General features: G+C 48.7%; 1 protein-coding gene across 2 annotated transcripts in view; it reads right to left on the bottom strand.

Annotated features, from left to right (window-relative positions):
- LOC124880672 (ephrin type-B receptor 4b-like) overlaps positions 1-10,000 on the bottom strand; it is a 38,871-nt gene that overhangs the window by 20,013 nt on the left and 8,858 nt on the right. For both annotated transcript variants that reach the window (XR_007041425.1, XM_047385925.1), the window contains exons 2-9: positions 9,367-9,437; positions 9,149-9,291; positions 8,706-9,069; positions 8,469-8,631; positions 2,357-2,512; positions 1,601-1,758; positions 134-338; positions 1-19 (exon numbers count right to left, since the gene is read on the bottom strand). The exon at positions 1-19 is cut by the window's left edge and continues 272 nt beyond it. Coding sequence is in view for 1 of the 2 variants with exons in the window: in XM_047385925.1 (XP_047241881.1) it covers positions 1-19; positions 134-338; positions 1,601-1,758; positions 2,357-2,512; positions 8,469-8,631; positions 8,706-9,069; positions 9,149-9,291; positions 9,367-9,437 (1,279 nt within the window). In the remaining variant the exon portion in view is untranslated. The remainder of the gene's footprint in view (positions 20-133; positions 339-1,600; positions 1,759-2,356; positions 2,513-8,468; positions 8,632-8,705; positions 9,070-9,148; positions 9,292-9,366; positions 9,438-10,000) is intronic.

Genomic DNA, 10,000 nt, shown 5'->3' with positions numbered 1-10,000 from the left:
CCTGATATTGGGGGAGGGACTACAGATAGCAACAGCCAATCACTGATCGGCACACAAAAACTACAGGACATATCCACCGATCAGTTTTCATTGGATTGTTCTGAAAGGTATTATGGGTAATGTAGTGTGTTACCATCTCTGTTGGTGGTGATGTTGATCTTGATGGAGGCTGGCTCTGATTGGCTGACAGCAGACACAGCATTCAGTGATTGGATAGTGAAGATGTAGTTGGTTTGTGGGCGGAGCCCCCAGATGATGATGCGGGGCTGAGTCAGGCCAGACTGAGAGGGGCGGTACAGGATGCTGTCATCACAGGGGGAACAGGATCCGACCAATGCCTGAGGAGGAGAGCACAGGGGGCGGAGTCAGCAGCTGGTGTCTGAACAGCTGCTTTATAATACGGCTGATTTATATCTTCTCATATTTGCTCCTCGTTGCCTCAATGGAAACTTTGATCCTCACTTTTTACTGCTGGTATAATGAGTTACCATAGCAACAATCTGTGTTGACCGACTGATCCTAAATCAGCTGCGAGTTTAAAGCTGGATTACTGAAGTTTATTGGAACTAAGTTTACAATCTGAGGCGTGGCGCTGATTCTGATCCGCCCCTCGTCTCATGGGTTTATTGCCTGTGTTCTTCCACTGGTTATTATGGCTCGTTGTTTGGACCAGTTCGGTACCAGCTGGTAGCGGCTAGGAGCTAGGCTGCTTCTCCACTGTTCAGATGCTGGGTTGGACTGGTTTCACCGTCCTGCTGGTCTGAACGAATCATCTACCTGGATAAAGACTTGTCGCTGTTCATTTTTGTTCCATATTTCAAGTCAACCCAGAGCTTCCATTATTCCCACCTTCATCCATAAACGGCTGGTTTGACCTCCGTTAATCCTCAGGGTTCCTTAGAAACCGATGGGTTTTCTTGGTTATTAGTTTATCCTTGTGGTAGTCAGTGAGGAAACGAGTTTGTTTCATAAATGTTCACATAGATACAGAGAAGTTTTTATTGTATATGTCAGTATCATCTCCTTTTGGTTGATAGTTTAATAAAAACAGAAACATTTAGAGCGATTTTGGTTAATAAATAATATTATTACTGACAATTAATGAACTGTCATAATTAAGAGCTAGTAGCCTAATAATCCCACAATACTTGGAATATCGTTGGGAATGATTTTAGTTAAGAATTATAAATGAAGACTAATGATTTTAATTATAATGTTTTGATAAATATTTATAATCAATCATAATTCCAGAAGCTTGATCCCTGACCTGTAACCCTGACCTCTACAGGAGGACCTTCCTGTCATCAGCGGTGAGAGTAACTGTCTCTATGGGATTAATAATGTATAATATTTTTAAATAATAATATCATCATTTATAAAATAACGTTCATGAACTGAATTGAAGATTCAAGGTTATGTCAAGATTTGTCTTCCTTGGGAGATTCTTTCTGGACAGGAGGAGGCAGGTCAACCAGTCCATCTAACATCAGCAGCACCAGCAGCTCCACAGTAAGAGAACAGCAGCCAGTAGCTGAAGTTCTTGTTGTTTCACTGGTTTCCTTGGTGTCTAACTGATATCTTACTGGTCCAGTTGTCCTACCCTAGCAGCACCAGCAGCACCAGCAGCTCCACAGTCGGAGCAGAGCAGCCTGTAGCTGAGGTCTCCCCGTCCTCCTCGGTCCAGAGGTTCCCTCCACTCCAGAGTGACCATGGTGTCGTTGAGCTGACAGACCGGGTGGCGGGGGGCCGATGGGGGGCCTGTAGGGGTCAGAGATCAGAGGTCAGGGCCTGTTTGACATCGCCTGAGCTTTACCCTGAGCATGGACTGTCAGGCAGGTCTTTGGAAGGAGTTTCTGTCTGTTGGATTCATTATTTTCCTTCTGTTTGCAGATGGATGGAAAAGCTGATGGAGACGGAGCTGCTGCTGGACACACACATCCTGCAACTGAACAACTGGGTGTGTGTGTGTGAGAGAGAGAGAGAGAAAAAGACCCTCAGCTCTTATACACACAATGGAGTGATAGCCTATTAATTCGGCCTAATTGCTGTAGCCTGGGGTGACGCAGCTAAAGGGGCGGTGTTGGGGTACTTAAAGGGGCGGTGCTGCGCTGCTGGCAAACAATACAGCAGAATGTGTGTGTATGTGTGTGTGTGTGTGTGGATGTATGTGGGGGGGGGTAAACAGTCCATTCTGCTCATTTTCACATGAATCTCAGTTTACATCACAACTCAAGGCATGAACCTGGTGCATGATGGGAAATGTGACCTTTGATCAGAGACATCAGCTGCTGCAGCAGAATGAAAGACAACACAACAGGAAGAAGATGAAAACTGAAGACATTTCGTCCAGTCTTACGTGTGCAGGCTGCGTGCGGTGGGTCAGAGTCGGCCCGGTCGTAACCCGGCAGACAGGGGCAGTAGGCAGAGCCTGGGATCCTTGTGTTGCTTTTGTCTGGACAGGAAGTGCAGCCTCCACTTCCTGATCCCACCTTGAAGTGACCTGATGGACAGGCTGCAGATAAAAACACAGGGTTTAGATCCAGAACATCAGACCTGTTTCTGTCCACCTTCCGGAGACACATGAACCAGCTGTCAGAGAGCTGCACTGAGGATTCATCCGCTAGCTAAAGTAGTCCCTCCTCTGGGATCGCCCAACATGACAGAACCACACAGTTCAAAGGTCTTTTTAATTTTTTAATCGCTGAGGGTCAACATGTGTTAATACCTGATAACCTTCCTTAAAGACTGGCCAACTCGGTCCTACTCAGTCCAACTCGGTCCTACTCAGTCCAACTCAGTCCCACTCTCCCTAACTCTGAATAAGTCTATCCATTCCAACACAGTACAGGTCCAACTGGAAACACAGTGCCAGCTAGTAATAACATGAGAACTAGTGAAGGACAATAACAATGAAAAAGAAGCATGTTTCTTCTGATTGGCTGATCTTTGGGACTGACAGGAAGTCCTTTCAAAGAACACAGATGGACACCATGGTCCACCATTGGACCATTAATTGTTGAATTTATCACAGGTTCAGTGGAGTAGATGTTTTATAGATTATTACAGAAATATGTTGCTAATAATATTGAGACTTTACTAATTCACATTATTAATGGATATTCTAAATGTTGTTAAATGTTGAGTTTTCTTTCATATTTCAATAACCACAGTGAGCAAATTCAAAGTAACTTTTACTTAATTGCTTTACTTGTAAAGTATTCTGGAGAATATTATTTAACCCTAAATAATAGTATCAGTAATAATGAAGAACATGACTGGTATTTGTTGGCATCTACAGGTCCTTCTCAAAATATTAGCATATTGTGATAAAGTTCATTATTTTCCATAATGTCATGATGAAAATTTAACATTCATATATTTTAGATTCATTGAACACTAACTGAAATATTTCAGGTCTTTTATTGTCTTAATACGGATGATTTTGGCATACAGCTCATGAAAACCCAAAATTCCTATCTCACAAAATTAGCATATTTCATCCGACCAATAAAAGAAAAGTGTTTTTAATACAAAAAACGTCAACCTTCAAATAATCATGTACAGTTATGCACTCAATACTTGGTCGGGAATCCTTTGGCAGAAATGACTGCTTCAATGCGGCGTGGCATGGAGGCAATCAGCCTGTGGCACTGCTGAGGTCTTATGGAGGCCCAGGATGCTTCGATAGCGGCCTTTAGCTCATCCAGAGTGTTGGGTCTTGAGTCTCTCAATGTTCTCTTCACAATATCCCACAGATTCTCTATGGGGTTCAGGTCAGGAGAGTTGGCAGGCCAATTGATCACAGTGATACCATGGTCAGTAAACCATTTACCAGTGGTTTTGGCACTGTGAGCAGGTGCCAGGTCGTGCTGAAAAATGAAATCTTCATCTCCATAAAGCTTTTCAGCAGATGGAAGCATGAAGTGCTCCAAAATCTCCTGATAGCTAGCTGCATTGACCCTGCCCTTGATAAAACACAGTGGACCAACACCAGCAGCTGACACGGCACCCCAGACCATCACTGACTGTGGGTACTTGACACTGGACTTCTGGCATTTTGGCATTTCCTTCTCCCCAGTCTTCCTCCAGACTCTGGCACCTTGATTTCTGAATGACATGCAGAATTTGCTTTCATCCAAAAAAAGTACTTTGGACCACTGAGCAACAGTCCAGTGCTGCTTCTCTGTAGCCCAGGTCAGGCGCTTCTGCCGCTGTTTCTGGTTCAAAAGTGGCTTGACCTGGGGAATGCGGCACCTGTAGCCCATTTCCTGCACACGCCTGTGCACGGTGGTTCTGGATGTTTCTACTCCAGACTCAGTCCACTGCTTCCGCAGGTCCCCCAAGGTCTGGAATCGGCCCTTCTCCACAATCTTCCTCAGGGTCCGGTCACCTCTTCTCGTTGTGCAGCGTTTTCTGCCACACTTTTTCCTTCCCACAGACTTCCCACTGAGGTGCCTTGATACAGCACTCTGGAAACAGCCTATTCGTTCAGAAATGTCTTTCTGTGTCTTACCCTCTTGCTTGAGGGTGTCAATAGTGGCCTTCTGGACAGCAGTCAGGTCGGCAGTCTTACCCATGATTGGGGTTTTGAGTGATGAACCAGGCTGGGAGTTTTAAAGGCCTCAGGAATCTTTTGCAGGTGTTTAGAGTTAACTCGTTGATTCAGATGATTAGGTTCATAGCTCGTTTAGAGACCCTTTTAATGATATGCTAATTTTGTGAGATAGGAATTTTGGGTTTTCATGAGCTGTATGCCAAAATCATCCGTATTAAAACAATAAAAGACCTGAAATATTTCAGTTAGTGTGCAATGAATCTAAAATATATGAATGTTAAATTTTCATCATGACATTATGGAAAATAATGAACTTTATCACAATATGCTAATATTTTGAGAAGGACCTGTAATTGAGAAATATAATGATTATTTATAGTAAACATTTCAAAGACTTTATTACTATTTCATTTTCAAGACACGTTATACGATCCCATCCTCATAATGTATGTACTGCTGTATAACCACCTAATGTATATATTACTTTTGAAGTTCAGTAGATGTTAAAGAGGCTTGGAATGAATTGGCGCTATATAAATAAACTGAATTGAATTGATAGTGTTTCTCCCTGGGTGGTCGTTGCAGTGGCAGTGATGTAGTGTTTTTTTTTTTGTGGCTGAGGGGGGCGTGGTGGCGGACACTGGCCCTGCGTGCCTGCCGGTGACCTCTTGGTGAATGAGTTTGCCCCGTCATGGTGCGGGGTCAGGGGTCCGGTTGTGGGTGCGGTGCTCGGTGGCGTCTGCCCTGTTGCACCAGTGGGTGGTGGGGCCGTTGCGCGGGGCCCTTGCCTTGCCGTTGCGGTGTGCTGTGCGGTGGGGGAGCGGGGTGCGGCGGGGGTGCTTAGAGCGGGGCTGTGTGTGGAGCTTGCGCTGTGTGGGTGTGGCTTCATCGGCTTCTTGGCTATGGAGTTCACCTGTGGGGGTGGGCCCCTGTGGGGGAGGGGATTCGTGGCGTTTGGGTTCGGGGTCATGTGTTCGATATCGGTGTCCTTGTTGGGGGTGCCCCTGTGGGGAGGTTCATGTTGGGGTTCACTGGGGGTGGGAGACTCATGGGGTTGGGATCGGAGCTCATTGGGGGGTCGGGACTGGTCCGTCCTGGGGCAGCTCTGGTTGGCGGGCTGGTTCGGGCCATGTGGACCCCTCTTTTGTACATAGCCCCCTCTCCGGAGGTGGATGGGGGTTGTTGGGGACTGGGTTTGGGGCGGGGGCCGGGGTCACCCGGGTCTGGGCGGTGCCGGCGCTGTCTGCCTGTCTCTGCCCCAGGAGGGAAGGGGACCACCTCCTGCTGGTTGCCCCTAGGGGGTACCGGCGCCTGGACCTGGGAGTATAGAGTATGCATGGGGAGTGTGAGTGAGTGTATGACGTCCATTGTTGTTTGTCTCTATGTTGGGTGTGAGTGATTTTATGTGTATGCATGAGGGTGGAAGTGGGTGATTGTGACTGTGTGCCTGTTTTTTGTTGTGACAGGTTGGGTCTTGGACTGCTCCTTCTCCTGGATCAGCTTAGGCCCCCCCATATAATGCCGGTGGTTGGAGTCTCTGCCCGCTGGTGTACTTCGGGTTCTCGGTGTCCGGGGCCGGGTGCTTTGGTGTGTGCTGGCTCACTCCCGGTGGCTGCTTGCTGGGGCCTGGCCCCTTGGGCTCTGTTGGGCCTCTGCTTGGGGGGTGGTGTGTCCCGGGGTCTTGGGTCTCTGGATCCATGGCTGGATCTGCTCGGGCGTGGACGGCTGCCGCTGGGGCCTGTGGACTTGTCGCTGCGGCTCACTGGGGCTTCTGCACTGTCGCTGCTGGGTGGTTCCCCTGGGACTCTCCACTGCTCTTCTCTGGGGGGGTTGCGGTAGTCCCGGCGGTGGTTCTCCTGGGGTTCCTGTGCTTTGGGGGGCCTTTAGATGTCTGTGGCTTGGATCTCCTCAGTGTCCGTCCGGGGACCATGGGGCAGGTCTGTGGGTCCTCACACTCGCTATTAGATATTTTTGTGGAGAAACCTTGTATACAAAGCGCGTCCACACCCATACTCACAGGTGTTAAGCTTCAGGTGTTGACAGATACACAGATGTTCTATTTTGAGCTGCACCTCTCACTAAGTACATTTTACATTCAGAATTACCGTGTACTATTTTGTTATATAAATAAAAACAGCTGCAGGTGTATAAGCAAGCAGGGTGTAATCTTTTATTCTCTTCATCCTTCTTTCTCTCCTCCACTCTTTCCTCCTTTTCTCCCCTTTTTCCCCCATCTCTCTCTCTTTTTTGAGCTTCTTTTTTCCTTTTCATTTCAGTCTCCGTGTCCGTAATAATTGAAATATTCCCACAGAAGTTTATAATAAAGTTTCTTTTATAAATATCAAGCAGAGCTTTAAAGCATTAGCTGTGATGCTCTGCTTGTGAAAGTAAATCTATTGGGCCATTTCTTGGCACTCAGACAACAGTTCTGAGCGATATTCTGCTGGACAGGACACGGTAAAAAAAGTTCTAGATTCAGTTCATCTGAATCTAGTATCTTCAGGCTCCAGAACCTGCTGCTGACCATCTCTCTGTTAGATGTGTCAGGCTGACTGCAGGGTTTGAGCAGATATTGTTTGGGTCATGTGATGCAGATCTTCAGGCTCCAGAACCTGCTGCTGAGCGTTGATCATTAGCAGGGAACCTTTTCAACTCCACCTCTTCTACTAATGGAGGTTCTGCTGCCATCAGCTCTGCTCTGAGAGTCACACTGAGGAGGGAGGAGGACCATTCAGGGGAGACAGTAAGAGACAGGAAGTGGCCTTGGACTGGACAGGACGTGGAAAGTGCTGCCATGATGTCATCAGCAGCCTCCCTGCAGAACCTCTGTCTTTGTCTTTGACCTCTGACCCTCTCTGACTTTACAGAGGCAGCCGCCCGGCCGCCTGCCGCAGCAGCGCTTCCTGCTCGCAGTCAGCTGACCTCTGACCTCACGTGGAATAACAGGAAGCCTTGACAACGAAGCTGTCTGTGTCCTCCTCCGACCCCGCTCTACTCCTATCAGAACGATTACAGGAACCAGAATGGGTTGGACCTGCAGAATTTACGCCCAGAATCTCACGGGTGAGTCTAACTGACTCAGACTGAGTCTAATGGGTCACCTCAGAACCAGGAACCCTCCGAACCTCAGCTGGCAGTGGGCTTCGGTCCCACTCTTCCAGCATGTAAACACTGGGCCATTCCAGTTTGTTCTGATGGATCCAGTTACAGACAGGATTTAATGGGATGAACTGGGATCCCGGCAGCTCCTCTGTGGTGATTCCTGGTTTATCGGCACCATCTGGCCACAAACAGCCTATAGCAGCTCATTGGGCCGCTCTGTCCCACCATCGGCGCCGACCCTGATCAGCTCCGGCTCCTCTGTGTTTACTCCGACCCGCAGGAATGTTAAGTTCTGATAGTCAGAAACCTTACTTTGTAAAACAAATGACTAGAGAACGTTCCATGAGTTTTAGCTCCAGCAGGGTCAACAAGTCCCAGTCCAGAACCACATCAGGAGCAGGGGGTCCAATCAAAGCAGGTCTGACATCGGAACCAGGACATAATACTTCTATTGGGTCACAGCATCTGGAAACACAACTAAACTCAGATGAGTCCACTTTAGGACTAGAAGAGTCTGAAACAGGTCTGTAATCAGAACCATGGCACCTTCACCACGAGTTTCTGCTGAACCAAAGCTCTGCTCAAGACTCCACATCCAAACGGGTCTCAGGTTCTACCAGCCAGGAGACAGCTGATCCTAAATCTAACTCTGCTCAGAACTCAGAACTCCTGCTGGGTCTCTGAAAAGCATTCAGGTCTCACCAAGTCCTTTTGGATGAGACCAGAACCGGAAACATCCAATCAGAACAGGTCTGAGATCAGATCCCGAACAAACTTTTATTTCACTGTGCTTTTTTTTGAAAGGCCTCACCTCTGCAGCGCTCGTCACCGTCTCCGGCCTCGTATCCGGGGCGACAGGCACAGTTGGATGTGGGCTGCCCCACCCACTGTCCGTCCTCGCCACAAAGCATGCTGGGAAGCTGGGAGTTCTCGCCGGGTGGAGTCACAGCGTTCTCCACACACACCCCCTGAGCCTGGACAGAAACAGTGCTTTTATTTTGAAAACCTGCCGTTCTGCAGAAGAAAAGCCTTGTGTTGCCATGGTTACCTGCTCCACCAGTGAGTGGGGGATTGTTTCGGGAAAGGAGGCAAATGCGCGGCGGAGGGGCGGGCACTTCCTGAAGAAGACACGTACAGAGAGCAGCGCCATGCAGGTGCCCTGGCTCTGGAAGGCCAGGTAAAGCCCCGCCCCCTGAAGCCCCTCCAGTCGCAGCAGCTTGACGTTGGAGCGCCGCTCGCCGCCGCGCCGCAGCAGGTGGTCGGCGGCAATGGTGGACACCTTGCTGTAGGGGTTCTCCATCCAGGCAGGGTGGGTGGGCGTGGCCTCGTCGCTGTCAGCCTGGTAATAGTAAAGGTTAAAGGTCTCCTTGCAGTGGCGCTGGTTTATCGCAGCACACTCCATCATGGTGAACCTGCAGGGGGCGGCAAAGAGTTGCTACATCACTTCCTGTCCACATGTGGTTCAAACGGACAGAGACTGAATCCACCAACCGGATCTCCACATAGAGCGTGGTCGCCGCCTGCCGGGGGATCCAGCGCGTCCTCAGCCAATAGGAGGACGGACTGTCCGGGGTGCAGATCTGGAAGGTCCGGACGCTGTTGGAGTCCTCGTCCAAGCCGCTCAACTCGTCCCACTTTAACAGGAGGGAGGAGTTACTGGCCACGACCAATCACAGTGATCCATTAGAGCTGAGAGGGGCGGAGCTTACCTGCTGGTCATCTGCAGGATGGTTGGTCCACCGCAGGTCAGAGGTCTCCAGCTTCGTGTTCATCAGCACCTCTGAAGAACAGACAGATGGGTTAAAAGAATATAACTGGTAAATGCTCTTCTAATGAACTTCAGGTCCAACTGTCTCCACCGGGTCCATTAAACCCTCTAAAGGCTATAAAACCACCTCAGGTTCCTTCACATCATCATGAAGTAGAACTGCTGAAACTTCCTGCAGGAGCAACAGAACCTCTTACTGACTCTTTGACTTCTCCTCTCAGACTTCTAGACCCGAGATGTCCAAAGTCAGTCTTCAAGAACCAGTGTCCTGCATGTTTAAATGTGTTTCTGCTCCAGCATGGCTGAACCTTGGACTTGCCCACATTTTGTCCCGGTCCAACAAGCTTCAGTGTGTCTCATCAGAACTTTGTGAGCCAGACCAGCACACAGTAGTAATGAACTGTGAAGATTAAGGAAAATAATTGAAGGTTTTCAACATTTTCAACAATAGAACCCCTTTAAACTGATGCCCTGAACAGGTTTGGGTCTACTGGTTAGAGAGCAGGGCATCAGCGTCTTGGAGCGGCCACCAGTACCCTGGTTCGAGTCCCCCAGCCTGCCACTCTGGGTCCCTG

The sequence above is a fragment of the Girardinichthys multiradiatus genome, chromosome 14 (assembly GCF_021462225.1).
Source record: "Girardinichthys multiradiatus isolate DD_20200921_A chromosome 14, DD_fGirMul_XY1, whole genome shotgun sequence".
Classification (NCBI taxonomy): Eukaryota; Metazoa; Chordata; class Actinopteri; order Cyprinodontiformes; family Goodeidae; genus Girardinichthys; species Girardinichthys multiradiatus.
The sequence above is the reverse complement of the archived record's forward strand: the minus strand, read 5'-3'. Positions and strand labels throughout refer to the sequence as shown.